This window comes from Penicillium hispanicum, assembly GCF_028827665.1.
Source record: "Penicillium hispanicum strain IBT 35686 chromosome Unknown utg000004l_segment0_segment0, whole genome shotgun sequence".
In the NCBI taxonomy this organism is placed as follows: domain Eukaryota; kingdom Fungi; phylum Ascomycota; class Eurotiomycetes; order Eurotiales; family Aspergillaceae; genus Penicillium; species Penicillium hispanicum.
Genome location: NW_026623196.1, coordinates 1,229,370 through 1,256,044, shown reverse-complemented (window position 1 = coordinate 1,256,044; position 26,675 = coordinate 1,229,370). Strand labels below are relative to the sequence as shown.

The 26,675-nt window shown below is 53.0% G+C and overlaps 12 protein-coding genes across 12 annotated transcripts; 6 read left to right on the top strand and 6 right to left on the bottom strand.

The window, feature by feature from the left end:
- Positions 1–462: 462 nt before the first annotated feature.
- N7459_004222 (uncharacterized protein) lies at positions 463–1,107 on the bottom strand (the record flags this gene model as incomplete). Its single annotated transcript, XM_056943406.1, has 2 exons — positions 463–624; positions 691–1,107. 2 exons carry the CDS (start codon positions 1,105–1,107, stop codon positions 463–465), a joined length of 579 nt encoding a protein of 192 aa, XP_056800289.1.
- Positions 1,108–1,562: 455 nt separating this feature from the next.
- N7459_004221 (putative alcohol dehydrogenase) lies at positions 1,563–2,724 on the bottom strand (the record flags this gene model as incomplete). Its single annotated transcript, XM_056943405.1, has 2 exons — positions 1,563–1,859; positions 1,915–2,724. 2 exons carry the CDS (start codon positions 2,722–2,724, stop codon positions 1,563–1,565), a joined length of 1,107 nt encoding a protein of 368 aa, XP_056800288.1.
- Positions 2,725–3,973: 1,249 nt separating this feature from the next.
- Positions 3,974–4,786, bottom strand: N7459_004220 (uncharacterized protein; the record flags this gene model as incomplete). The annotated part of the gene is made up of 1 exon (XM_056943404.1): positions 3,974–4,786. One exon carries the CDS (start codon positions 4,784–4,786, stop codon positions 3,974–3,976), a length of 813 nt encoding a protein of 270 aa, XP_056800287.1.
- A 1,499-nt stretch (positions 4,787–6,285) lies between these two features.
- On the top strand, positions 6,286–11,156 carry N7459_004219 (uncharacterized protein; the record flags this gene model as incomplete). The annotated part of the gene is made up of 4 exons (XM_056943403.1): positions 6,286–6,380; positions 6,528–6,948; positions 7,009–10,789; positions 10,846–11,156. 4 exons carry the CDS (start codon positions 6,286–6,288, stop codon positions 11,154–11,156), a joined length of 4,608 nt encoding a protein of 1,535 aa, XP_056800286.1.
- Positions 11,157–12,293: 1,137 nt separating this feature from the next.
- N7459_004218 (bZIP transcription factor) lies at positions 12,294–13,421 on the top strand (the record flags this gene model as incomplete). The annotated part of the gene is made up of 1 exon (XM_056943402.1): positions 12,294–13,421. The coding sequence occupies one exon, from the start codon at positions 12,294–12,296 to the stop codon at positions 13,419–13,421; it is 1,128 nt and encodes a 375-aa protein (XP_056800285.1).
- A 1,692-nt stretch (positions 13,422–15,113) lies between these two features.
- N7459_004217 (putative aminotransferase family protein (LolT)) lies at positions 15,114–16,599 on the top strand (the record flags this gene model as incomplete). The annotated part of the gene is made up of 3 exons (XM_056943401.1): positions 15,114–15,198; positions 15,258–15,849; positions 15,918–16,599. The coding sequence occupies 3 exons, from the start codon at positions 15,114–15,116 to the stop codon at positions 16,597–16,599; spliced, it is 1,359 nt and encodes a 452-aa protein (XP_056800284.1).
- A 963-nt stretch (positions 16,600–17,562) lies between these two features.
- Positions 17,563–18,726, top strand: N7459_004216 (phosphatidylinositol-specific phospholipase C; the record flags this gene model as incomplete). The annotated part of the gene is made up of 1 exon (XM_056943400.1): positions 17,563–18,726. One exon carries the CDS (start codon positions 17,563–17,565, stop codon positions 18,724–18,726), a length of 1,164 nt encoding a protein of 387 aa, XP_056800283.1.
- Positions 18,727–19,111: 385 nt separating this feature from the next.
- N7459_004215 (phosphotransferase family protein) lies at positions 19,112–20,545 on the bottom strand (the record flags this gene model as incomplete). Its single annotated transcript, XM_056943399.1, has 2 exons — positions 19,112–20,431; positions 20,471–20,545. 2 exons carry the CDS (start codon positions 20,543–20,545, stop codon positions 19,112–19,114), a joined length of 1,395 nt encoding a protein of 464 aa, XP_056800282.1.
- A 724-nt stretch (positions 20,546–21,269) lies between these two features.
- On the top strand, positions 21,270–21,952 carry N7459_004214 (beta-class carbonic anhydrase; the record flags this gene model as incomplete). Its single annotated transcript, XM_056943398.1, has 3 exons — positions 21,270–21,355; positions 21,465–21,663; positions 21,722–21,952. The coding sequence occupies 3 exons, from the start codon at positions 21,270–21,272 to the stop codon at positions 21,950–21,952; spliced, it is 516 nt and encodes a 171-aa protein (XP_056800281.1).
- Positions 21,953–22,760: 808 nt separating this feature from the next.
- On the bottom strand, positions 22,761–24,263 carry N7459_004213 (putative RING finger domain protein; the record flags this gene model as incomplete). The annotated part of the gene is made up of 4 exons (XM_056943397.1): positions 22,761–23,022; positions 23,091–23,528; positions 23,590–24,089; positions 24,159–24,263. 4 exons carry the CDS (start codon positions 24,261–24,263, stop codon positions 22,761–22,763), a joined length of 1,305 nt encoding a protein of 434 aa, XP_056800280.1.
- Positions 24,264–24,982: 719 nt separating this feature from the next.
- N7459_004212 (mitochondrial fission 1 protein) lies at positions 24,983–25,666 on the bottom strand (the record flags this gene model as incomplete). The annotated part of the gene is made up of 4 exons (XM_056943396.1): positions 24,983–25,312; positions 25,399–25,492; positions 25,564–25,582; positions 25,651–25,666. The coding sequence occupies 4 exons, from the start codon at positions 25,664–25,666 to the stop codon at positions 24,983–24,985; spliced, it is 459 nt and encodes a 152-aa protein (XP_056800279.1).
- A 243-nt stretch (positions 25,667–25,909) lies between these two features.
- On the top strand, positions 25,910–26,629 carry N7459_004211 (kinetochore Spc24 family protein; the record flags this gene model as incomplete). Its single annotated transcript, XM_056943395.1, has 3 exons — positions 25,910–25,936; positions 25,999–26,396; positions 26,452–26,629. 3 exons carry the CDS (start codon positions 25,910–25,912, stop codon positions 26,627–26,629), a joined length of 603 nt encoding a protein of 200 aa, XP_056800278.1.
- Positions 26,630–26,675: the final 46 nt, after the last annotated feature.

Sequence of the window (26,675 nt, the reverse complement as noted above, 5' to 3'; positions counted from 1 at the left end):
TGTACTTGCAGCGTTGCTGTTAGCTTGGTGGTTGTTTTTTCTTTTTCAACTTCTCCAATGTGATGCAACAGTAACAGCCCTATTGGGCCATTCATCCGCCGAGATTAGCCTGCCTCGTGTTCCTGGCTGAGCAGGTAAATGTGAGCTATCGAGCTGGGAAGTAATAGGACCTCAGTATCTCGTACTCAGGTAATCCTAGTGCATTACAACGGGATACTCAAGTGGTTGGGGAATGCATTCAGGCCCTTGAAGACCGTAAGAATGGGCTTGGTACATGTCAGGCTGAAATGAAACAACGACTGTAGCTGACCATGCCATGCAGAAGAAACAGAACGACCATTGACCCCAGCCTCCGAAAGTAGACGCCTCGTTTCCCCCAGATCACGCCGAAAACCTATGAGATACCGATGCCCCGATGCTCCTCGTCACCTCCTGACCGTGCCTGGCCAGCAAGAGTGCCACTCAGAAAATGACAGAACTCTCCTCCACGCTTCGTCCATAGCAGACGGGGTAGAGCTTGGCCCAGAACTCGTACTTCTCGGGTCTATGCTCTCTTTCTTCGATAAGCCATCTGGCAAAGGCAGCCTCGGTTTGGAATGGATTCGGACTGCGATAGGGAGCCACCTACAGCGTGTCAGCGCAAGCCAAGCTCTTGGAACATCCATCCCCCCTAGAAGTGCACTCGCATACCTCATCGTATCGCTGCAATGCTTCATGGTACTTATCCGGAAGACCGAGCTTGCGCAGGGTGCCCTGGTGCACCTGCCTCGCGGCATGGGTGTACGCGAGCGCGAGGGTCTCCCGTTCCGCGAACGTGAATTGGCCGATAGCAACGCCGCCGGCCAGCTTGCGACGCTGTGCCGCGTGCGCCACCTCGATCAGACGCGTAAGGATGTCGGCCTCCCACGTTTCGAACAGCGGGTGGTGGAACTCCTTGAGGTGTCGCTGCAGCAGCCAGATTTCCCGCTTCAGCCGGGCTGTGTTGGCTTGCAGCTTGGCCATGCGGCGCCGGAGATGGTTGTTGCTCATCTCTAGGGCTACCAGGGTCGGGTCGGTGTCCTGGGGCGCCTGGAAAGTAGTATCCATTGATTGGTTCTGAACGGTCATGGAAAGATTTGCTTGGGAATTGATACCAGTTCGTTGTCATCGCCAAAGTAGTGGCTGGAAGGGAATCCGGGCTTCGACATCGCTAATGAGGTAGGACCAGCGCTTCGAGACTGAGCGCGGGCCATTGGGCCTGGGTGGGATGGTTTTTTGGGACTCATGAGGGATGAAGACAAGGAGTGAGGGGATGGACTGGGTGTTTTCTGGTCAAGGAATGGAATCGAGTGTTATCGGACTCTTCGTTGGAGATGCGTCAGTAAGAGTGAATGTGCGAGCGAAAGATGGAGACGGATAAGAGAGCGCGATGAGTTGAAGTGTTGCCAGTTTATGCTCGAGGAGCAACCCAGGCCAGGAAGGTGCGATTCAGTGCAGCTGCCAGCTTCATTTCTTGAAGTGACCAGTCTGCAAACTGGATGGATGTTATAGCGGCATAGTGATATCAGTTTGAATGTCACTATTTACAGCTTGCTGCTGGATAACTTTCCGAATTCGATGACAAGCTTTCCAAACTGTGCACCCTGCTTCATGTCTTCGAACAGCCCGTCGAGGGCTGCTAGGTCATCAATTTCCGTGCGAAGTACTCGTGATACCACGGGATGGATCTTCTTGGTGGCGACAAACTCGACCATCTCCTTGAATTCCTTTCGGGAACCCATGGTGGAGCCTCGGACGTCGATATTTTTCAAGACGGCCTGCATCAAGAATGGCATCTTGGGAGAGACGGTCATGCCGTATATGGAAATCACTCCACCAGCCTTTTTATATCAATTACCGGATCAAACTTCTCCATGAATCATTGTTTGAGCTCACCTTGAGTAACTTGGCAGCCTTTTCGATGGAATCTCCGCCAGCGCCGTCGATAATCGCATCAAAGTGCTTCTTCCCAGATGGAAGCATCCCCAGCAGCTTTTTGTCCCAGCCTGCTTCTTTATAGCTCACGCCACCAGCAGCTCCCAGCTCTACAGCCTTCTGAATCTTCTCCTGGCTGGAGCTAGTCACAAAGACATGGGCGCCGCGTGCAACCGCAAACCGCAGCGCCATCAATGCAACGCCGCCACCAATGCCGGTGATCAAGACTGCAGCACCACGCCCGGAGTTCTTCTCACCAGCCTTGGAAACCAGCGCTCGCCATCCGGTCAATCCCGTCAGAGGGAGCGCAGCAGCCTCGGCATCCGAGAGATGCCCAGGGGCTTCTTCAACTTGCGACTCTTCAATAGTGATATACTCCTGCAGGGTGCCCTTGTCGTACATCTTGGTGCCACCCATGATTCGGTACCCAGTGGCTTCTTCCGGTCCGTCGGGTGAATCTTTCCATCCAACGCCTGGATTTAAGATGACGCGCTTCCCTTGCCACCGTTCCGGGCTGGACACCTCGGCACCAGCCCCAACAACAATCCCCACACCATCTGCTAGGAGAGGAACATCAAATGTCACTCCGGGGTAGAGATGCTGCCGGAGGAACAGATCGCGGTGGTTGAGTGATGCAGCCGTCAACTTCACAAGCAATTCGCGCCCTTGCGGAGTCGGCTTGGGTAGCGTCCGCAGCGTGAGCGGGTAGTAGACCTGGCCCGGCTTGCCAGGCTTTCCATCGATAGGGGCGATGTATACAGCCTTGGACATTGTGGTCCCAATGGTGTTGTGCAAGTTTCTTGGATGAGTTGCAAGGTTGACCTCTGATGATAACCCGTGCGGGGATGCTGGTCCTTATCGATAACCGAGGAACTACTTCGGTAGGGATGGAGGTTTGAATCCCCGACAAGCTGCTTCAATGCTGATTGTACAGAGCGATGCTGGAGATATTCAATATACGGGAGCTCCAGAGGCCCTTTTATCTCCGTGCTGAAGTATGTACCCCATGGAATATGGTCTTTACATGTTAATGGGAGCTGTCTCATGCTTGCCATCGACCTCGGTCCACGGGTGAACGGTCAATTACTAATTGTTCGCAATGGCCATCTAACCTTGGAACCCTTCTTGCTCAGCACAAGGGGATCATTTCCAATTCAAATGGTATTTTGTACCTCAGTAGTCTGTGGGTCAAAGAATCTCAACAACTTGCCCAGATTTGTAGACAATAGGCACACCCAGGGAAACAAGAATATATGTTCCCACCAACTTGGTACCTAATTTTAGATTGCTGGCTTTATCAGGTAGGTATCCAAGCATATAATACCATGAGATACATTGAACATAGAGAGCTCAAAGAATAATCAGGTATTAAGCCAAGATGTGATGAACTGTAAATTTGCTACTAGAATGGTCCGCTTATGAGATAAAAAATGATCGTTTTCCTACCCTTTGCAGCTGCAAGCTGCCGCTCGATTCTATGATGGAAGACGCAATCCAAGTGAATAATGCTATGACTACTGGCAGGCACATAGCATGTTCTCTGGACAGATATCCATAGCAGACAACTTCAAAATGCTAGCGCTATAATAGATGTGAACATTCACCGTCTTATTCCGGAATCCTAACCCATCGAAGCTACGAATACCAGTGTTTTTCCATTGAGACCCAGACAGGACTTGCACAGTTCCCATCGCTTTGTACAATAAATGATATTGTTTACAAGCATCACAAGAAATCCCCATGTGACTCACATGTAAAAGCCACGCAGTATCTTTGAGAAATTGGGCACCATTTCTGGGAATTTACTAGACAGCCTGAAAAGTCGAACTGAGCGATGGTTGAATGAGGTTCAAGCAAAATTTAACTGCATTTTTTTCTTTTATTTTCTTTTCTTTTTTGCATTTTAAAAACCTGAAACTAGGCGACACAGTAACATATGGTGACTCCTGGAAGCAAACATAGAACAAAAGAAGACGCAGACCTCAGTCAGCTTCCCCCCGGGCAAGGTTCTGAGATGGCCTCATTCTGCAACATAGCCGACCTCAAAAACCCCACAGGGAAAGGCAAAGACAAAGTGGCCACATCGGCATTCATCGGCGCCCTTGTCACTCCCTGGACCCACGTCCACTGAGCTCTCTGAGACAGTGTCATCGGCGACACTGACTGTGGCATAGCTGGAGGGCTCAGAGGGGTAGTCATCCGAGCGATAGCAATGGTGATGGCGAGGATCACATTCCGGCGGAGACACCATTGGCTTGCAGGTACACTTTGCGGGAGTGGCGTTATGAGGAGCCTCTGCCGGCTGGTGAACAGCACAAACCGCATAAGCCGGAGACAGACGATGGTAGTCGTGGAGAGAATCACGGCGGAAAGACGCTGAGCTCTGAAGACCACCACCCCAGTAGTCAAGGCGGCAATGACACACCGGAGTCAGGGTCGAGGTGGATGCGAGATAGCCTGGGTGCAACGGGCCAATCGGGCCGGTGGCCCTGGGATTCGGGCTACACTGGCATCTCTTGACTTGCTGCTGGGGCTCAGGGTCGCGACCGACCGAGCAGCATCGGCCGGTGCATTTTCGGGCCGCGTTGGAATCGGAGGAGTCGCTGCCGTTGGGCGTCGAGGGCCGGGGTTGGTCATGGACCTCGCATCGTGGACGAGGAGGCTTCTCCGCCGGCGAGCGTGCTCGTGTAGAACGGCGAGTAGTGACGCCGGGCTCAGCATCTCGGCTGACGACGTGGACAGGGCCGATGAAGGCACCACGAAAGGGACTTTTGTAAACTGACTTTCCCCGCCAGTATCCGCCAAAGGGGATGTCATTTCTGGTACGCCCCATTTTCGCAAGATGGAGACACGACTTCAGTCAATTGAGCGGGCGTCAATATGAGAAGCGGGCCTTTGAAAAAGATATGATGGGTTTTGAATGTCCAGAGAAGTCAAGAGTAGCGGATGGCCCTTTTTCTAAGAATAAGGATGAGCTGGTTAGAGTCTCTTTTTCAGAGCGAGCGGATGGAAGTCTAATATAGAGCATCGCTTCTTCCATGAGAGTCCTGTGTCAGTCAGATTTTCTTGCTGAGAGCCGAGACTCAGCAAAGAATAGTAAGCAGCTGAATAGGTCACTCCATTCATGTTGAATCACGATGAAGCAAATCTTGCAACAAGGCGTTTGAAACCATGTCGTTGTATAGATCTTTCAGTCAAAAAAGAGGCAAGCCCGGGCTATCAAAAAGGATAGAAGCATCAAAGAGCCACCAAAGAATGGAATTCACAATCCAGCTAGACACCAGGCCCAGGCCAAACGGGAGCCATGCAGGTGGGATGCTTCTCACGGGGGGAGGTTCTGGTATCCGACCTGGCCGGGAGGCTGGGCAGGAGAAAGGGATAGCAGCTATGCAGATATCCCCTCGCTCCAGAGCATGTGGCAGGGTCGTCAGATGGGTGTTGGAATCAATCAAAGAGAGTGAAGCAGAGCGTTCATCCCCGCGCAAGGGCGACAACATCAAAGAAGGACGACACGTCGAAAATGGGACCAATCCAATCCAACCTTAACCGTTTGAAAGCAGCTGCCTCATCCAATCGCCGGTGGGGTGTGGCAGCAGCCACTGTACACGTCGAGCTACCAACTGCCACGCCCCGCTGGGCCAAGCCACTGCATGCATAGATGCCAGTCTGCAGACTCTGTGATCTGCAACCGGCTGCTCTAGGCGCCAGAAACAACAAACTAGATGTGTCAGGAGGATGTGTGCTGTGTTGTCCTCTAGTCTCACAGAATCTCTTTGTTGGTAGGGGCGTCTCTGGGGCAAAGTGGTTGTGAACACGTAGTACAAGTATCGAGAACCTAGGAGTGGTGCACACAAATAGTGTAAGTGTGGGTACCCAGTACCTCTGCCTGGTGGCTGGTAGCCGCCCTGGGTAATGGTGGTATGGAGTGATACGGTGTATGGTGGTCTGTCCCACACAATGAAGGGTGCAGCTGCCCGCGACGCCCCGTCCCAAATACCGCGTATGGGTAGCTATTGCCACACACCCGCTAAATCCATTTTTGCTGCAGGAAACCCAAGCGAAATCGAAACTCGATCTCTCTCTCTCTCGACCTTGTTAGTCGCTCGCATTCTGCATTTTCCCTCCCTCAACTCCAGTTCTGTCGATTGACTAGCGTCTCGCTGTCGTTATTATCATCACCAATCTCTTGACCACTCCGCGTGTCTTGCGTCCCATCCTCGTTCGCATCACACACTCACCCACACGCCACAGAAAGTCTCGCGACGAACTGCATTCCCAGAACCGGTTGTTTCGTGGAGAATCCCCGTCCGTCTAGAACAGCCTTCCTTCATAATGCCTACACCACTTCCCTCGAGTTTTGCTTCAGCCGCCGCCGGCAACACCCAGGATCCCAGTCGGAGAGGGGATGGAAGCGCTGGCGGAGAATGGTATGCAATCTTGCCTTGCCTTCCCCGTGTCCCGAAGCCCTGGTAGATCGAAAACTACATCCCGGGACTGCGGGTTTTTTTGTTTTATTGATATTTAATTTCTTGCGAGAGCGACTCGTCCGGTGCTAACCACAGAGGAACCTCCAGGTCCCGATCCCGCATGAACGGAGCCACGCAGACCTTCCGCCGCCCCTCTGTTGCTACCAATCCTTCTCATATTCGAGAGAGTAGCCACCCTCCATCTGCTTCGACACCTACTTCTGGGGCGTATATACCTCCCCACATGAGCTCAAATACTCTCAGTGGGCTGCGCAACGGGGAAGCCCGATACTCCAAGGACCAACTGTTAGACTTGTATAAGATGCAGCGGGAGGCCGGGTCCTTGGGAAAGAACGTGGAGGATTACTTTGTAGCTGACTGGGACCCTCACATGGTGACAGCTCCGGTGAACGGAGCGTGGGGGAAGCGGGATGACCACAAGAACTCCGCGGGGCCAGAGGTGTGCTGGGACCATGGTGGACAGGCTGAGCCTCTAGGCTTGACCGATATGACGGAGGGCGAGAAGGAGGTTGGTCGAATATCATATCAATGTCGAGGATGTATGTGTGCGGATACTGATGATCTTTAGTTGTTCGCTGCCTCGGTCAATTCGCCTCTCAAGCCACCGCCAACCAATGCCCAAAAGGAGAATATTGGTCCGGCAACTGGAGGTCGAAAAGGCTCCATTTCCTATACCCAGGGACACATCAATAACTACAATACTTCCTCTCCTAATGCCGCCCGCCCGAATCCTCGACGCCGCGAGACCGGTGACTCGGTAGGAAATCCTTTGTCTCCGACTGGATCCAACTCCCGATTTTTCCGTGATGAAGCCAATACCTCTACCCCTCCTCCGGCGCTCTTGCGTCGCAAGACGGATTTTCGAGACTCGGCCACAAGAACGGACGAGAAGGCTAAGGACAGCGGCCCCGAGACCGCTTCTCCCTTTGGGTCCCTCAAACGAAGCTCTACCAATCCTCTGAATACGGCCGTTGGTGGACCAAGCTCGCCCTGGGGCTCTGCGTCGCACACCGCCAACTTCTCACCCATGGGTGCGTTTGGGGCTTTCGCTTTGGGCTCGAACACCGCGCAAACACCTACGACAGAGAAGAAGCCCGGATATGGAAGCCTTCGAGGGGAGAGCAGGTTCAAGGGCCTTCTCTCCAAGGACAGCTCTGAAGACATTGCGGGCTCCGCAAAGGATAAGCCGCTGGGCAACCTCGAGCGGCTCGCCGAAAACGACACCGACCAGCGCTCGGCCTCGCCGTGGGGAGATAATTTCAAGACACGTGCTCACCGAAGCGAGACCAATCCGTTTGAAGAACCTCGCAGTGGGAGTGCCGCTCTTGGTGGCTCTCAAGATGTTGAAGTTCCATCCCAGGCGGATCTCGGCTTTGGTGCATTCGGCATGACTTCGAGCATCCCCGGTTTCCGGGAATTGATGCAGAGCCAGGAGAATTCACGCAATCCCACTCCAAGCCTGCTCCAGGGACATGAACCCACTAGCCCGACCAATACGAACCCTTACCAGAGCCCGCATGGCGATCGTGTGGATGCGGAGGACGTGGATACAGATGAGTCTGATATTCAGGCCCCTCAGCACCCTGGGCTTAGTGGTCTGCGTGATCCCTCCAACCCCTTCGGTTCGATGAGGCGCGTCGGTTCAGGCATGGATCTTCCCACGGTCGATCGCAGTCAGAACTCCAGTGCGAATGCCAACCGCAACTTCCCTGGCCTTGGTGGTTTGGGCGGTCTTTCTTCCCTCGGCGGAGGCTCTACCTGGTCTTCCGGTGGTGCCATCGGCACACCAACCCGCGAACGTTCGGCATTTGCCAGTGGGTTCGGCGATCCTATCTTTGGGTCCATGGCCGATCTTCAGTCCCCCAGTCTGTCCACTCTTGGGGGAGGTGGTCTATTTAGCCCCCATGCTGGTATCACTGGTACTGCTAGTATCGGTCGATCGAGCAAGCTCGGGGCCCTCTTTTCTAATGCGATGCAAGATGATCAAGGGCGGGCAGATTCTGTAGGTCTGGATGATGGCTCTAGGCAGACGGGTAAGTTAGCCGTTTTCGAGATTATTGGGACAAGGATTTTCTTCCGGCCTGATCCAGAATATCCCACTGACCTATACTTCACAGACACCCAACAAGCAGACAACTCTGGCCAGGCGAGTAAGCCTGGTTCAAACTCGGCGTCCCAAACTCCCGTCTCGGCTGTTGGCTCTATCCCGCTCAATCTGACACATGATGGAGTGCAGAGCCAAACCCCTGGAGGAACTGTACCCGCTGCCCAGCAGCGAACCATGGTAATGCCGGATCGTATGCGCTGGATCTACCGTGACCCGCAGGGCAATGTTCAAGGACCGTGGACGGGCCTTGAGATGCATGACTGGTTTAAAGCTGGATTTTTCAGCCCTGATCTACAAATCAAGAAACTCGAGGACTTGGAGTTTGAGCCACTTGCGCAGCTGGTGCGGCGTATCGGCAACTCGCGTGAACCGTTCCTTGTCCCCCAGATCGGTATCCCACATGGCCCCGAACCCGCTCCTGGGCAGTGGACTGGTAACACGACGGGCTCTGCCCAGCCTCCGTTCCCTGGTAGCTTCCCCAGTTTTGGAACCACTCTGACTGCTGAGCAGCAGAATGCGTTGGAGCGTCGCAAGCAAGAGGAGCAGTATCTGATGGCCCGTCAAAAGGAGCACCTGGCTCAGCAGCAAGCTATTATGAAACAGATGCAAGTTCCTGGTGCACCTCCCTCTATGCAGCCTCAACTTCAGCATCAGTCGAGCGCCCACAGCCTTCATAGCCAGCCCAGCTTTGGTAGCATCACCTCCCCCGGTGGGTACCAACCGTCGCCAATTCAGGCGCCCTTGCAACAGCAATCTCAGGGACTGCCGGGCTTCTTCGATAGCGCTGGACCCATGCGACAAGGTGGTCTACCGAATATTGGACCGGGAATGTTGGGAACTGAGCTTGGCGGTTCGCAAGATCATCTTCCAGCCCTTCTCGAGCGTCTCAATGTCGGTCGTCAGGACCCGTTTGCATTTAGCAGCACCTCGTTCACTGGCCGCCAGCCCGATAGCTTCCTCCACTCCCAGCAGGTCGCATCGATGCTCCAAGACCGTGCTCAGCTCCAGCAGGAGCAGGAGCAGTTTGACAAGGCCAATGCCAATGATCCTTTCGACCAGGAGGCTCGCGAAGAGCGGCTGCGCCAGTTCCATGCTCTGAGAGCCCAGGAAGGAGAGTTGAGCATGCGCACCGCAGACGGTCTTCCCACTCATCCGGCCGCTGCCTCTCAGCAACTTGAAACCGAGACGACTACCGCTGATCTGTTGGCGGGAGAGCATCTCGCCGACGAGGCTACGGGCTCGGAGCCTACTCTGACCCTGTCACAGCAAGTCCAGAAGGCCGCCTCTGCCCAGCGCCAACAGCAGGAAGAGCAAGAAAAGCAACAGCAGCAGAGCCAGACCACAGCTGAATCTGTTTGGGGAGTCAAGGCAGACCGGTCGATGCCTCAGCCTTTCCCACCGCCACCATCTGCGTCGCCTCTGCCTGCCCCTGCTGCTCAGCGCAACCGCCAGAATGTGGCTGAATCTCTCGCTGCTGGTTCTCGATCCCAAACCCAGACCCCAATTGACGCTCCCGCCACCTCGGTTGCGCCCTGGGCCAAGGATGCCAATGAACTGCCCAAGGGTCCTTCCCTGAAAGAGATTCAGGAGGCCGAAGCTCGTAATGCTGCGCAGCGTGAAGAAGTTGCCGCGGCCGCTCGTCGTGCTCAGCTTATTGCGGAGCAAGAACGGTTGAGCCAGGCGCAGGCTCAAGTTGTTCCTGGTCTTCCCTCGTCAGCCAACTGGGCTAGCACTGGGTCTCCGGCTACTCCTACCTCAACTGGTTCCGTTTGGGGTGCCAGCAAGGCTCAGCCCGCACCTAGCAACACTGCTGCCAAGAAGACCCTCGCACAGATCCAAAAGGAGGAAGAGGCTCGCAAGAATCGTCTGGCTGCTGCTGCCGCCGCTGCGGCTCAGACAGCAACTCCCAGCCCGCCTGCTTCAGGCACCAAGCGTTACGCTGATCTTGCCAGCAAGGCTCCTGCTCCTGCGGCCGCAGCAGCCCCAACTGCTTCCGGTGCCTGGACTACTGTCGGAGCTGGTGGCAAGCCTAAGGCCCCCCCTGCTGCGCCTCTCGGTCCCCGTTCAGCCAGTGGAACCGTCCCTGTTGCCCCCACTGCCGTTCCCAAGCCTCGCCCTGCTGCATCTGCTCGTACTGTGACCCTGGGAAGCGTCCCGCAGTCCAACCCTAATCGGGCTGTTGAGGAGTTCACCAAGTGGGCGAAGCTGTCACTCGGCAAGGGGCTGAACAGCAACATCAATGGTGTGTTTGCGCCGGAAATCCCTTTCAACCTGCCGTATGCTAACGTCTCGTTCCAGTTGACGATTTTGTCCAACAACTGCTCTTTTTGCCTGCCGAGGCTGAGATCATCTCGGATTCAGTTTACGCCAACTCACAGACACTCGACGGTCGCCGCTTCGCCGAGGAGTTTATTCGTCGCCGTAAGCTCGCCGACAAGGGTGTCGTTGACCCTGTTTCGCCTAGTGCATTTGCAGAGCAGAGCGGCTCTGGTGGCTGGAGCGAGGTTGCTAAGAAGGGATCGACCGCCAGTTCCACCTCGCAACGCGAGGAAGAGAGCAGCAATGCCGCGTTCAAGGTCGTCGCTCCCCGCAAGAAGGGTAAGCGGTAAAGGTATGCACTTGCAGACTCTGTTGCGTCTGCATCTCTTTGTTAGTTTCGTCCGAACTTTCTGTTGTCTGCATATGCTGGATTTCATCTGTGTCTAGGTCCGTGTCTGGATCTGATCCCCGATTCATGTCTGTACCACCATACGTCTTTAGCAACATTCAACTGTATTCTGTGTTTGATTTAGCCTTTGTACTATGTTCCGTCCGTTGGACTACGTTTGCAGAAGTGGTCCTCGAAGGTGCTAGGTGGATGGTAGATCCGCTAGAGGTCTATTGATTGGAAGCAGACGGAGACATTGGTCTCAATCTCAACGTCCGAACAGGAGATGTGTAATGATATTCCGGTAGGATTGTAATGACCCTTGAATGCATCTTTGAAAATCTCTTAGGCAGGCAGAATATAACCTGGATTCTGAGGCTATGGCCTGCTGATTGTTACCGGTTCGTGTTGAGGATATACAACCCGACTGTACAATTCCAAGGCTACAAAGATGAGTTGATATGGAAGCCGAGTTCTAATGTTTGATGCTATCAGACTGACGATTGAGTTGGACCGTTTGTGGAGCTCAATTGTATGGAGACAATCTCTCGCCCCTTTCTAGCAAGCATGTAATTCACGACTGTTTATGCTAGCGAACTATCGTGCCCGGACATTCTTGAAACAATTTGATTGAAGCATTCTACAGTATGGAAAGCACCTGGTCTCTACCAGAATAGCACACTTGAAATGCGACAGGATCACTTTCTACGTACCTCGCCTCATAGATCGATATCTGTACAAGTTCCACCCCCAGTGGGTCATTGGTGGGGATGGACGCCTGCGAGCAACCACACGTCGATGACGTGCAATGGACCGTGAATACGACAAGTCCGGCGGGACAAGACTAATGCTTCGAAGACGTTAGTATCACTGCGGTCCTGGCGGAGTTTAGCGGTCAATCGTATTTAATGCCGGTGGCGCGAATCCTGAGTGAGCGGCTGATTTTCCGATTATTCAACAATCCGGCCCCCATCGGGGTCGATGAATAAACCACCGCCACTGCGCCCTTCCTCCTTCCATCTTCCTAGCTTCCCTGCTGCATCGCTCTCGACTGAAGGAATCAAACTGAAAGAAACTAGCAACTCGGTTGACAAACACAATGATGGCCGAGACTAAGCCTGCCCCTGCCGTGCCCCGCAAAAGAGGTCGGCCGCGCACAATCACCGATGATCAACAGGTCCCTGAGGTGGGTTTACCGATAAAGTGCTTCGGCTCACGAGCTCACCGTGTCCAGAGACGTCGCAAGCAACTCCGCGTCGCGCAACAGGCATATCGCAAGCGCAAGGAAACCACAATCAATAACCTGCAGACGCGCGTGCAGGAGCTGGAGGTGGGCATCGAGCAGCTGAGCGAGTCATTCCTCTCGTTCAGTAACCTCCTGTTGGAAGCCAACCTCCTCAACGCCCATCCAGAGATCGCCAACTCACTCCAAGAGATCACCCAGCAGTGTGTATCCCTCGCCAAACATGGATGCGACGAGACATCCGAGACAGCGACCAGCACGAGGCGCAAGTCCAGTCCCACCGAGGATGTCCATTTGGACTTTGATTCAGAGATCGCGCGCTCGGATGATTCATCCTCGCCCATTGAGAACTCCCTACAATTGCCGACTACCTCTTTAACACCCTGGCCTCAGACATCGCTGCCTCCCACACCACCTTATCAAGAACAAGCAACCCTCCCCTTTGGAATCATCCTCTCATCTCCTACCATGCAATTTGCCAACGCACCATTTTCACCACCGATTGACCTGGACGTAATATCCTCGCAAAGTCTCACGCAAGAAGGACGGTGGACACTCTCACATCGTCTCGTGCGAGAATGCTGCCAGAACGGATACCGATTGCTGGTCAATACGCCTTATAACAGTACGAAAATCCTGGAGATTTTCGGCTGCCCACTCACACTGACCGAGCGTAATCGGCTAATTTCTGGATTTTATTATGCCCTGCGGGACGATGCCGCGGATGTGGTTGAAGTCAAGTCCAGAGTCCTCACGCCCCTGCACTCGAAGATGAATGTCTTTACTCCCGGGCAATGTGACCGCTCCGTCAAGTCATGGCAGTTTGTCATTAATTCCGGACCTGAATCCTGGCTCGATGCTAGTGAAGTGCAGCGACTGGTGCAGGAGCAGGGGCTGCGGATCCAGGACACTGACTCCCCGCGCTCGAACGTGAGCTTTGGCTCTCCACAATTTAATATAGCAGCGTTTACAAGACGTGAGTGATAGTCGTGGAACGTTCGACTGCAGTATACTAACTGGAAGCCAGTTCTCTCGCTCGGTTGTATTTGCGTTGGTCACGGACCGGTATTTCGACGGCAAGATGTTGAGAAAGCATTATACTTTGCCACGTCCAAGGACCCATGGACATATGATTCTCCATGTAATGATTCTGACCTTATATAATAAATGTATAGTTGATTCACGTTTGGAGATTCTTGATCAGCATTTTGTAGTCCATCATCATTGTATAGAAAACAACCTCGAAAAGAAGGCGAAAGCAGAGCCTTGTATTTGATGTGAGTGGCATTCTCATCCAATCATTTTTATCTCTGTCCTTTCAGAAGCCCGAGGCGTAGACTTGGTGTTAATCTAACTATATCAAGTAGGAGAGTTACTTAGGGAGGTAGGAGATCGACTCCACTTGAGGCCGGAGTCTTCACGTCTGGAAATAAGCCTACCTAGCCCGTAATAACTTCACTAAGTTGAAGTGGTCTGCGTAGTGTACGTATACATCTACCTAGATAGATAATAATATTTCCAATGGAGAGAAAGAAAGCCTTGCTAAAGGACTATCCGTCTTCCCATTTTGGTTATAACAGTCGCGAGGCGCAGGTATATCCACTTGAAATTGAAAGTGGCCCAGAAATCGACTATGATTGTATATGCCTGCTTCGATATTCGGTGGCAAATGTCTCAATGGAACCAGTATGGGTAAATGTAAATAGTGGCCGATGGTCCCAGATGCTTCTACTTCCCTAATCATGTCTCAATCACTCTATATTCATATTATACACCATCTTGACCAGCTCGGTTGTTCTGGCCGTCCTTTCCCACCATACCTCAGCCAAAATAAAGCTCCTGGCGATTACTGCGATCCTTGCTATGGCCATTTCCGTTCATGCAGAATGCCAGTCCAGTAAGTACTCAACTAACTACTTTTTCGCCCCACGTGGGCGTTTCAGCTGATCGTGAGAAATACGAATAGCGTACTTGGGCAAATGCTCAAAGGAAGTGACCTGCTGCGTCAAGGATTACCCCGAGGCTCAGTGCTTCGTCAACGACAGTGGCGAAGGTTACTGTGAATACATTTTTTAGGCGGCTGATGGGCTTTCCTGTTTTCGATTATGAATTTTTCCACGCGCGGCTGTTATCGAGATTCTTGTTTTCTAGTAGATATATTTGGTTCTGGCCTACCTTCGCACCCGCTAGGCGCTTCCTTCTGGTCTTGTCTGGTTATTACTTTGAATGGCTGTCCGTAGACGATGAGGATGGCTTGGGCTTGTCCTTGGACCCCTACCTCTGACATATAAAGAACCTACTTGGCTGTAGCTATCTTCCTCTCTCTCTTGCTTGTTCTGTGTGAGTGAATCGAGCAATAACATACCCATGAAGAAGTCACCTTCAAACCCCGTTCGACTAGGCATGACAAACAAAAACCCGCGATAAGTGATAAACATCATCGTTCCCACACATCCTTGGCGCGGCCCCGATGGATCTGGCGATAAACGCTCGGACACTAATTGGCTCGGAAAATAAGGTGACTCAGTTTCCATGCGAGAACCCCTCTCGAGTCCTGGGTTTGCACCGTTTCAACTGCAACTGGTCTATTTAAGCCTCTGGGGTAACTGGGATGTCGAGGCTCCATTCCTTCGTGTGATATCCTTTCTCTTTTTCATCTTATCCTCCACCGCGGCCATGACCATCAGCCAACCGACTCCCTTCGGGAAGCCCATGCTTCAGCATTGGCTATTTGACCCCGCCTACAAGAACCTCAACCACGGTATATGGCTCAATTACTACATTCATATGGGAAAAGCTCTCTTACCGAACAACAACCAGGTTCCTACGGTGCACATCCCGCTGCTGTCCGCGATGCACACCGCCTCTTCCTAGATATCGCCGATGCACGGCCAGATCCCTATGTGCGGAAGCTCCATGGGGAGATGCTCCAGCAGTCTCGGGAAGAAATTGCGAAGATCCTGAATGCCCCGGAAGACGAATGTGTCTTTGTCAAGAACGCCACGACCGGCGTGGCGACGGTGCTCTTCAATCTCAACTTCCAGCCCGATGAGGCTGTCGTCTATTTTGCACCGATCTACGGTGCCGTGGAAAAGGGCATCGTCTCTCTCCAAGAACACCGGTCTTTCCAGACCCGCAAAGTGGCCTTTGAATACCCCATAGCCGAGGAAGAGCTCGAAAGCCGCTTCCGCGAGGTTGTTCGCAAGACCCGCGACGAGGGTTTCAAGGTTCGCGCGGCGGTGTTTGACATGGTTGTCAGTATGCCTGGCGTCCGCTTCCCCTTTGAGCGGTTTGTTGCTGCCTGTAAAGATGAGGGCGTCTTGAGCGTGATCGACGGCGCACACGGCGTGGGCCAGATTCCTCTTGATCTGAATACCCTGCAGCCTGACTTTCTCGTCTCGAACTGCCACAAGTAATATCCCCCCCCCCGGGCTCCCGTCTCACAGAATACATGGAAGTATGGATCTGACAGCTTCTCAGGTGGCTTTATACTCCCCGCAGCGCTGCTGTTCTCTATGTCCCCAAGCGCAATCAGCACTTCATACGGACGACTCTGCCGACATCGTGGGGCTTTATCTCTGGGCCAAATTCGCCCCAGACGGCGGCCTCGTCTCTTCAAGACCCGAACGCAATCAAGACGAAAACACCCTTCGAGGAGCTGTTCGAGTTCGTCGCTACCAGCGACGACTCTGCGTACTTGTGTGTGCCTGCTGCTCTGAAATTCCGTCGAGAGGTCTGCGGTGGCGAGGATGCTGTCGTGGCCTACTGTACAAAGATCGCCAATGAAGCCGCCGAGGTGGTCTCAGCCGCGCTTGGAACCGAAATCCTACAGGAACCTGATCTGAAGCCGGGACAGCCAAGCAAGATGCGTCAGTGTGCCATGACGACGGTGCGCTTGCCTATTGCTGTATCGGATTCTCCCGGGACGAGTGTGGCTGGAGCATCGGTGGTGGTCACTCCGGAGGAGGTCCAGCGTGTATTGACATGGATGCAGAACACATTGATGCAGAAGCATGATACAATGGTGCCTGTCTTCCAGCATGGCCCGTGGCTGTGGACCCGGTTTAGTGGCCAGATCTATTTGGAAAAGAGTGACTTTGAGTGGCTCGGAGGCATTCTGCGCGACCTGTGCGACCAGGTTGCTCGGAAGGAATACCAGTAGCGGTGGGTGCGTTGGTATTGTGCCATGCATAGCCCATTGCGATTCCATCAGTGGAATTAGAAACGGCAACATGTTCAAATCGTCTCACATGGGCGATATTGACGGCAGTTGGGGGCCGAGCGCACGTAGAAAACTTCCCAAGGTCATCATCCAAGTTCGTGGCATAGGATAAAAGGTCACGGAGGTGTCTCCAGTATTGACAGCACTGGACGTCGAGCAAAACTGGAGACGATATCCGGATAGACTAACGATGGCACTCATCACCCAGGCTCCTTGGTGCTGATCGGTACTCGCTTATGCAGATAGCCCTATGGCGGATAGCTTATATATTCGCACCCGAATAGCTGGTATAAGCTTTTTGCAATCATGGGGCTATAAACAGAGATCCTGACAGATGGCCAGAAAAAGGGGTTCCAGGTATCAAACTAGACCTATTAAGCACGCGTTATCGATGGTTTAGGTATAGTGGTGCGTGTCCACACTAATCCTATCCGGGTAATCTTTCTGTAGTTTGAGAATTTCTGCTAATCGTTCACTCCGCTCAGCCTTACAAATGATGCTCGTGGGGTGCGTAATGAAGGGATGGGGCGGTTTCAACCCGCAGACGCTAGGAATTGGCTGTAAAGAGCACAGTGAGAATATTGTAGCTGCCAAGGTGACTGGGGTCCGCAACAAAGCTTGACTTGATTAATGACGACAATGACTATTCGCCCATGCTGCATTGATGCTATTTTGCTGTTCCCATCCACTGGGCATGTTGCGGACCCGGCTGTTATTTGTGAGAATGTGCTTCGATCGAGGCTTGAATGGATTATGTAGATCCCGATAGATGTGAATCCAAAAGAGGAATTCCACTGCGAGTCTGTATTTGGAAGGATTCAGCGGCAGTGGGCCGAGATTATCCACCCGCTGAATATTTAAATATCAACCCGGAGTACGACACGAATTCAACCACAATCCAAAATGAAATCCTCCCTCATCCTAGCAGTGCTAGCTACGCTGGCCTCGGCCACCCCGACCGATTCGTCTGCGCAGGCCAAGTGGATTCCCCCGTCTGCGCTGGCCAACGCAGCCCCCATTTTCGGCCCTGCCGCCTTGATCAACAGCACATCTCCCAAGTCCAAATGGATGAAACACATCGCGGACAACACTCCCCTTACCCATATGAACATCCCGGGCACCCATGACTCGGCAACATGGAACTATACCCAATCCACCCAAGACGCGTTATCCCGCATCTCCGCGCTCGACGATGTCTATGTACCTCCCGCCATTGTCTTCCGGTGTCAGGGCCTCTCGATGGTCGAGATGTTGAATCACGGCATCCGAGCATTCGATCTTCGCGTCGCGCAGGATCCATTCAATAAAACGCTCGTGTTTCATCATTCGTCGGCATTGCTTTCTGAAAGAGCGACGCTGGAAGACGTCCTACATGGTTTCTATCGCTGGTTGGATTGCCATCCATCCGAAACGGTCTTCCTGTCCATCCAATATGAAACGGGCACCGCGAAATACGCAACCTTCAATGCACATGTGCAGAAGAAATTCTACAATGCCGTGACCTCGCCCGAAGCACGGAAATACATCCTCCAGACGAAGAACAAGCTCGGAACCCTCGGCGAAGCACGGGGGAAGGTCAACCTCCTTCGTCGTTTCGACCTCGACCAACTCCCCGCGTCGCATACCGATGCCCTCCCGGGGTTGCATTTTTCTCCGTCGAAATGGACCGTCGATGGGCCCGATTTCAGAATCATGTATAACACGCGTGATAACCTTACCGCCTACATCGAAGATTACTATGATATCCTCACGCCGAAGGGATCCTCCGCGGCAGAGAACATCCAGTGGAAGTTTAATGCTACCGTGCGGCATTTGAAAATGGCGGCCGAGAAGAAGCACCAGGATGACCTGTTCTGGTCGTTTGCGTCGAGTGAGAATGATTTAAACACGCCGATAGATGTGCCGGCTATCATGGCGTTGGGGAATGGGACAGTCACGCCCGAGGGAGGAGTGAATGCGAAATTGACCAAGTGGTTCAAGGGGCAGAAGGGCAAGAAGATGGGGATTGTCATGTTTGATTTTTTTGAGAGACCGGGTGACTTGATAGACACCTTTCTCAGTATGTAAATATACAGATTGGATAGAAGAGCAGCTCTTGCATACACAATAGATGCACCTGATTGCGGTGCCTGAGTATAGATCGTTTCGTCTCTTCGTTCTCTTTGCTCTCTTCTTCCTTTTTCTCGTTCATCCTGTCTCTTCGGTTTGCCCGTTTCTTCGGCACCTTGGATCTCATCTTGGTGAGCCCTTTCACGAATTTGGCCCAGTCGTTGACTTTTTCTCTTCAGGTCCGTCCTGGTCATTGAGAGATATGGTGAACTAGTTAGTTAACTAACAACTGTTCCGGGCAACGTCTTCGATGGGGCATTTCCGGAAAACATACCAAATGACTTGAATGGAGCTGGTCTACTCTAGTCAATTGTACTATGTACACCGTATATGATTTGCAAGGTTACCGATTATTCAAAGATTGTTGTTCCTCATTTGGCTCCCACGCCAAAACTCTTTGCTTCATGTCTTGCATCTTTTTCTGCGTGAGAGACTCCATAGACCTCTTCTCTTCTTCATCGAACAACTCGATTCTCTTCTCCCACGCCGTCTCCGGTTTTTCACCAGGTCCAAAGAAGCGAGGATCGATCTTTTGCCAATAAATAGAGTCAAAAGCAAAACTCTTTCTAGCGGCGTAACTGACCCAGAAATCGCCACTCTGCCAGCTCTCCCACATGGGCCCAGACAGTCTTTGCCCACTTTCCAACCGTCCAGAAAAGATAAGAGCGTCTTCACGCTCAATGAGCACCTTCAGAAAGGTCCGCAGCCGATGCTCATAGACCCCTGTCCAGGCTTCGATGCCGTCTGGCCAATATTCTGGTTGTTCGAGGAGCAGCCACCACGGCGGTGCAGAGGAAAACTCTGCCGGTGCAGCGTATGTGAATTCCCAATCAACGACTCCTACAATTTGCAAGTCTGCATTTAGGAGCACATTCGAGGGACGAAGGTCATCGCACCAGAGTTTGAATGAGCCAGAGTCACGATCCAGGGTAGATGTAGTCAATCGACGATCCTTGGCGAGCCTGTGAAACAGCTGCCGGGCGACGTATTTGCGGCGGCAATCGGCAGCAGAGTCCACTGCATCATTGCGTTGATGTTTCAAATGATCGATGTAGAGCCCAGCGAGGCCATCAAAGTAGGAAGAGGTGGTCTCAAATGTAGTCTTGGGTAGTTTTGAACGTGGTAGCGTTCCCAGCCTCACCAGTTCGTTCATATGGATCGACAGAGGCCGGCGAGACACTGTGTAGGTAAAATCATCGATTTGCTCCAATGATCCAATCCGTGGCAGCGACAGTTTATTCAGTTGAAGAAGAAGATCTGCGAACTGACTATATAGCATTTCGAGCTTGCTGGTCTCGATGTTGGGATCAAGGCGTGGGCGGTCCTCGATGCCAAGTTCAGGCATATTCATGGCCTTGTTCATGTTCATTTCATGGTCGATATATTCCATAATGATGAAGGGGCCTAAGCCCAGTGGACTCTCCTCCTTGGTGCCCCAATGCAGAATAAAAGGCACCGGGATCGAAGTATGGTCTTGGATGTATCGAATCGCCGCGACCTCGTTGCGAACCTTTTCCTCCGGAAACATCGTGGCTCCCGGTTTGGGGAATCGAATGATGGCCGAGCCGCCATCCTGGAATTTCATGCGGAACATGACATTGAAGTATCCTGCTTTGGCGTCACCCAGCTCCACAGGAACACCCCTTCGGTGCTTGACGATGAACTAGCCGATCGCCCGCAGTGTGCTTTCTTCGGCAAACACCGCATCCAACCAGTTGTCTGCCATGTCTTCGCTTCTTTCCCAGGCGACATCGTCAAAGTGCATGCGTGGATCCATTATGTTCTAGATGCCGTGTACAGAGAGAAGAAGCGAGCTGCAATACTTTGCAAATGGCAGTCGGAGAGGCGAGGTTGGGCGGGAGGGGCAGAAGGGCAGAAAGCGTGACGCCTGGCCAGATGAAGTCGTCTCCTTCAGAATCGTCAGTGATGAAAAAGGTCAAGGAACAGTGCGCATGCCACTTACTTTCATCACGTTCTACCATCAGCACTACTCGATTATCAACCTGTTCCATGACTTGTATATTTTGATAACACCCAGCTTATAGGGATTGACAATTCTGACACAGCTACTTGCCTGCTTTTGCGCGGTCTGGCACCAATCTGCCTGTTATTCTCATTCCTGATATCATACCTGCGCAAAGGATTTCATCAATGGGAAGGTCAATAACTTTCATTTTGACGCATCTCGAAGAAGCTCAAATCCAAGGTCTCCATACTGAGCTCTATTCAAACGCCGAATTTTGCATATGGACCTGAATCAGCCATTACTGCGCCTGGATTATATAAAGACATGGACGACTCTAGGAAGTTGAAAGAGTTCATCACGATATTGATTGGTCTGCAGTCTTTGTAGATGCTCCATCACGCCATTGTGAGTAGGAGTCACCACCGATCACCTCATCTGGCGAACACCAAGTGCGGGGGAGCTTGCTCTCTTATATCCTCTCTGCTGTCCGCAAGGTACTTCATTACAGACAATTGTTCCAGACCAAGTATCCACCATGTCTGTCGCACAAGAAGTCGAAGCCGCCAACGCCAAGTATGCCGGGTCCTTTACCAAGGGGAGCCTGGCACTTCCTCCGCAACGGTATGGAGTCGGCGGTTTCTGTCAAAACGCTTCCAAAGGCAAAAAAGACTGACGCTGCTGTCTCTAGGAAGGTTGCCATCGTAGCGTGTATGGATGCGCGCCTTGGTAGGGAGTCCCCACAGGACCCACGAGCTTATTCCTGGACTGATTCCGACTACTACGCCTTAGATCCGGCCCGCGCCCTCGGCCTCGAAGAAGGCGACGCCCACGTCATTCGCAATGCCGGGGGCCGAGTGACCGATGCGCTCCGCAGCATCGTCATCTCGCAGCAGCTGCTCGGAACTCGAGAGATCATCGTTGTGCACCATGTATGTGGATGGATTTGAACCCAAGGACTTCGTCATATTAACTCCGGTGCCTCGCTAGACCGACTGTGGAATGCTCACGTTCACGGATGAGGTGATTCGTAACAAGATCCGGGCGGATCTGCACCAGAATGTTGATCACATTGCCTTTTTGCCTTTCGGGGACCTCGAGCAGAGTGTCCGGGATGATGTCCGGCTGCTGAAGGAGAGTCCGCTCGTTCTTGACGTCCCTATCAACGGATATGTGTATGAGGTGCAAACTGGGAAGATTGTTCGGGTGGGAAGTGAATAGGAAATGCAGTCCATATCTATGGATCATGACTGGGTGGATTAGAGGGACGACTTTCATCGACGGTCTCTATTCTACTAATCAATATGTAGACTGAGGACTCTTTGATAAGCGTCGAGATTGACTGGTCATAAATGTTTCTCCTATCTTGTGGTCCTAGTGCTGTTTCTGATAGATCTTGGATATTAGCTCTGGCATGCGAGTGCAAAGTACTATTTAGCTTGACAGCTCCCATAGCACAGCTTCACCGGAGCCATGTCCATGAGAATAGCGCCACCAACCTGCTTTCCAACGAGGCACTGGTAGGACATCTCCCAGTTCAAGAACAACAAACTGGGAATGCGCACTGCAAGCAACTTGCCTCGAGAGGCTACCACCCGGGCTGCATATGATCTGTCTCATTGCGACGCGGATCTTTCTTATCTGCTCTCAATGCAGTTGATCCGGGCGATGGTTTCAACTAGACCAGCGCTTCATTACGATGATGGCCAGGCCGTGCTTGCAAAGTTCTTACGGCTTTGGGATGGTTTGACTCGATCGTTGAGGGCATCTGGTTTGTAGGACTAGACCAACCGGTAATATGTACACTGGCAAAAATGGACCCGATAGGAGGGACCAGCTATAAAGCATGGAGGCCCTCGGAGTGTTGTAGTATCTCGAAACAGTGAAAAGGGGTATAGATGAAAGGGAGCGCTAAACAGCCTGTGATCGCCAAGCAGAAAGGACAAAGATGTAGAAGTCCCCGAGAGCGGAATGAGAGAGAAAAAAGACCCGCAGCTTGCATATCGTCGAATTTTATCGCACCTGTTGTTCACCCACTCCCACCTCCAAGTCGACTCCAGACCCAGCCTGTGATTCCTCCTCGTTGTCCTTCGCTCCGGCTAGGTCGTCGAGGCCCGGACTCATTCATGTCTGGGGAAGGGGAGTTCGGACTAGATCGCGAAAAGGAAGACCGGCCGCTGCGCGAAGTAAAAGGGGAACTGCGCCGGCGCCGGTGTCCGGAGGAGGACGGGGACGGGTTTTCTGGACTATCGTGGATCACGACCGGGTTCTCGCTGGTGCCCTCGGCGGCACTTTGTGAAACACCTTCGTCAGCTGAATGAATCTCGGCCGGTCGAAGGTGCATGGTCATGCTACTTACGCTCCGGCGGAATCAATGCTTCGGCGGCAATGTGGACAAGTATTATGCTGGCTGAGCCAGGCCTTGATGCAGTTGAAATGGAACCAATGTGTGCAGGGCAACACTGTCACTTCTGTACCCAGTTCCACCGCATCCATGCAGATTGAGCACTCCGCACTGCCGTCGGAACCCATCATCTGCTGATCCATCTTTTTCTTGGGTAGAGAATGGATAGCCCTGGTGGACGCCGGCGGCGGAGCCGTTCCGGTCGTATTGTGACCGATCAGCTGCGAGATGACTCGGTCGAGTTCTTCCTGTGAATAAACCGCGTCTCCATTTCGGTCCATGTTAAGGATAGCCGAGAGCATTGCGAAAGGGTTGGGGCCTGCCACGCCTCGCGCGCCATATCTGCCTGGTCTTCTCCGTTGCCCAAAATCGTTTCGGAGGGCTTCCATAAGACTGGAAAGAGGGGTTAGCCGGGGCAAATGAATTTCGAACTCAAAAACGCGGAGGTACATACTCGGCCAGGCTCCCGACTGCTGGTTCTACAGGTGGCGGCACATTTGTGTTGCGCGGATGTACTCCTTCACGCGGAGCATGTTCGTCTATCCCAGGGAAATCATGCTCCTGCCAGCCAGGCGAGTGAGGATGGAATGGATCTTCTCCGGCCCCTCTCTGTCTTTGAGGATCGTACGATTCCGATAGTCCTTGAAAGATTGTATCCAAATTCTGTAGCATCATCGGAACCATCGGGTTTGGGTGAGCTGGTCCCTGGCGCGGTGAAAGGCCACCACCTATCGTGGTGCTGCTAAACGTGAATCGGCCATCGGGCGACCGGTATGTATGATGGGCATATGCCGACCTCGATGAGCGGGAATCCATGAAGCCGAATGTCCGCGGGGCTCCTGTCTCTTCTCGTTCCCACGGATTGTGATCTGCCCACGGATTGACGTGTGGCGACTGAGGTTCAGCTTCGAGACCCGGCGGGCGACTGCTGGGAGTCTCGGGCGGGATTTCGACCTGCCACAGACAATCAAGATTAGCATAATCAGCGAGAAGCGAAAGCAGAATGAGGGATGCGTCACGTACGATCTCTGTGAAGTCAGATTCGCAGTGCGGGCAGGTCAGACTACTGCCGTGTTTCAACCAGACGCCACCACAGGCATGGCAAAGCATGCGATCTTGATTGTCCATGGTAATGGTGTTTGCGAAAGCCAAAGCGTGCAACGTGGAGACACAGACGCGCGGAGCGTGTCGAGAAGAGAAATAGCGAGGTTGAAGCTCAGATCGGCAAAGGTCGCGCGGAGCAGTCACGAGTCATGGCCTTATCAGCGCGGGGCAGCGTTAGTGGGCAAACAGCATTGAGCGTGCCACGGTCGGAGCAAGGAAGGCGATAGGTGACGGGCTGAAGGCGATGCGACGTGTAAAGACGTGTGAACGCGGACGGGGAAAGCAGAGATGACGTCGGACACCGGTTGCCTTAAGTAGCCAACGAAGCCATCCAACTCGCGAAACCACGATGAAACTGGATCGTCAAGGTTTCATGCAACATAAAAATAGCCTGCAGATGGTCGCATCAGGCAGCTTTGTTTCCCGCTGCGAGACCGTTTCGGAGGAATTATGATGCAAGTGGCAAGGAGGAAGAGGGAAGAATCTGGAAGACTTGCGTTCCCATTGTTGTTTTGTACGTGACTTGAGGCTTAGGTATGTAGTAACCAACCCCCATCGGGCGGCAAAAGAGTAGAGACAAAGAAATGTTGGTTCACAACAAAAGAAGAACGCCTTCGAAAATGCTCGCAGCCGAATCAGAGAAGAGAGAAAGCCATACAGAGACACTGGACATTATACAGTTGGAGAGTCCCGGCACGCAAGGCTGTGCCACAGCCCTTGCAGGGCCACGCCAATCCTAACGCTCACCGTCTTCTTGCTCCCTTGAGAACCAGACTGCCCACGACACCCGCGGCCACCGCTAAGCCACCAACAATCGCAATGCCCATGAGGCCTTCCTTGGCCACTTTGTCGTCGATGAGGGATCCCAGGCTGGCCGCTTGCAGGTTGGCTGGCTCCTTCTCGAGAAGCAGATCATTGTATCGACGCGCCTCGCCGTAGTTCCCTAGCTTATAGTTGCCCAAGGCCAGATAGTATAGGCACTCTCGTCGTCGTTCCGGTGCTCCGCGGAAGATCTCTGATAGCAGCCGGACGCCTTCTTGTTGGTCAGACCGAATGTTAGACTTGATCAAGCCCTGTCGAAATAATCTCCGCAAGCGCGGAGAGGACTGGTCAGCACAAGCGCTCGCTAAAGTCGGGTCATCGGCTATAGCTCCCATACCCATGCATAGTTGAATTTGGTTTGGATGCCCACGTAGTCGCCTTCTTTTTCGTATTGTGCCCGCAGCACTTGCAGCTCGGCGGGTTTCAACGGACTAGTTGCGCGCAAATCGAGTCAGTTCGCACGCTTCAAAAGCTTTGAGCTGTGGTCCATCGGGCAACGAACCTTTCTGCATCGGCGGCATCTGGAACAGCGGGCGCCAACGGGTCAGCAAACGGGCAGAAGACGGACGAGACAGCGCCGGTGGCTTACAGGGAAGGTTGGACATGACGCCGGTGTGAAGGTGGTTGGGTATCGGCGAGAGAAATGGGCTGGAACAAGGCGAACAAGAGCAGGAAAGGGAAGAAGGGTTAGAGCGAAACCCAAGCGCGAGGCAGCACGAGAGGATCACCAGGCAAACGTCACTTGCGGAGGACCGACATGTGGCGGTGCCGCGGTGTGGCTGTTGCTGCCGCAACAACCCAAAACACTCCGTCGCATCCCACCTCCTTTGACCTTCAAACCACCCACCATGTTGCTCGACGAGGATCCTGGTACAGTACGTGTTTCAAGCCCTCAATCCTGAGTAGTAGTCCAACTGACACTTCGTTCCTCTTGTAGCTCATCCACCACACCATCGGCAATTTCAATATTCAGCCAGATAAACAAGCCGTCACGCGCATCAATGACTCGCTCTCCACGTTACAGCAGTCGCGCGAGCTGCGCATTCGCGACGCCGAATCCGCCTTGCGCAAGCTTGGTCGCAACCTGAACTCCCTGACAACACAGCACGAGGAGGCAGTGGCCGTGCACGACTCCGGCAAGCACGCCGCCGAGATTGTAGAGTTGGATACCAAGAAGTTCCGCATTGCGAAGGCTGCCTCGGAACTGGAGATTGAGAGTGAACGCCTAGAAAGTGAACTGGAGATGCTCAAGGAAAGACTCGCCGACCTTGAATCGCAGGGTCTCGAGGGCGACGAAACCACGCGCCGCGAGCGGGAGGCTGATGATGCGACAATGTATGTGAATTACCTTGGTCCTATATTGACTGAACTATTGCTAATGGCCCCATAGCCTGCGGCTGAAGATATTTCGATCTCTGGGTATCGACATTGAACCAGATGCAGCTGGCAACTTCAATCGTGCAGTTATCCGCAACAGCCGCAAGGGCGATGTCCATGTCGTCAACATCGACCCGAAATTTTCTCGCTTCTTCTATGCCAATTACTTTTGGTCAACAATGCAGGGTTAATCATGATGTGTGTCTGGGTGTTCCTTTTGGCGTTCTATGGAGGCGG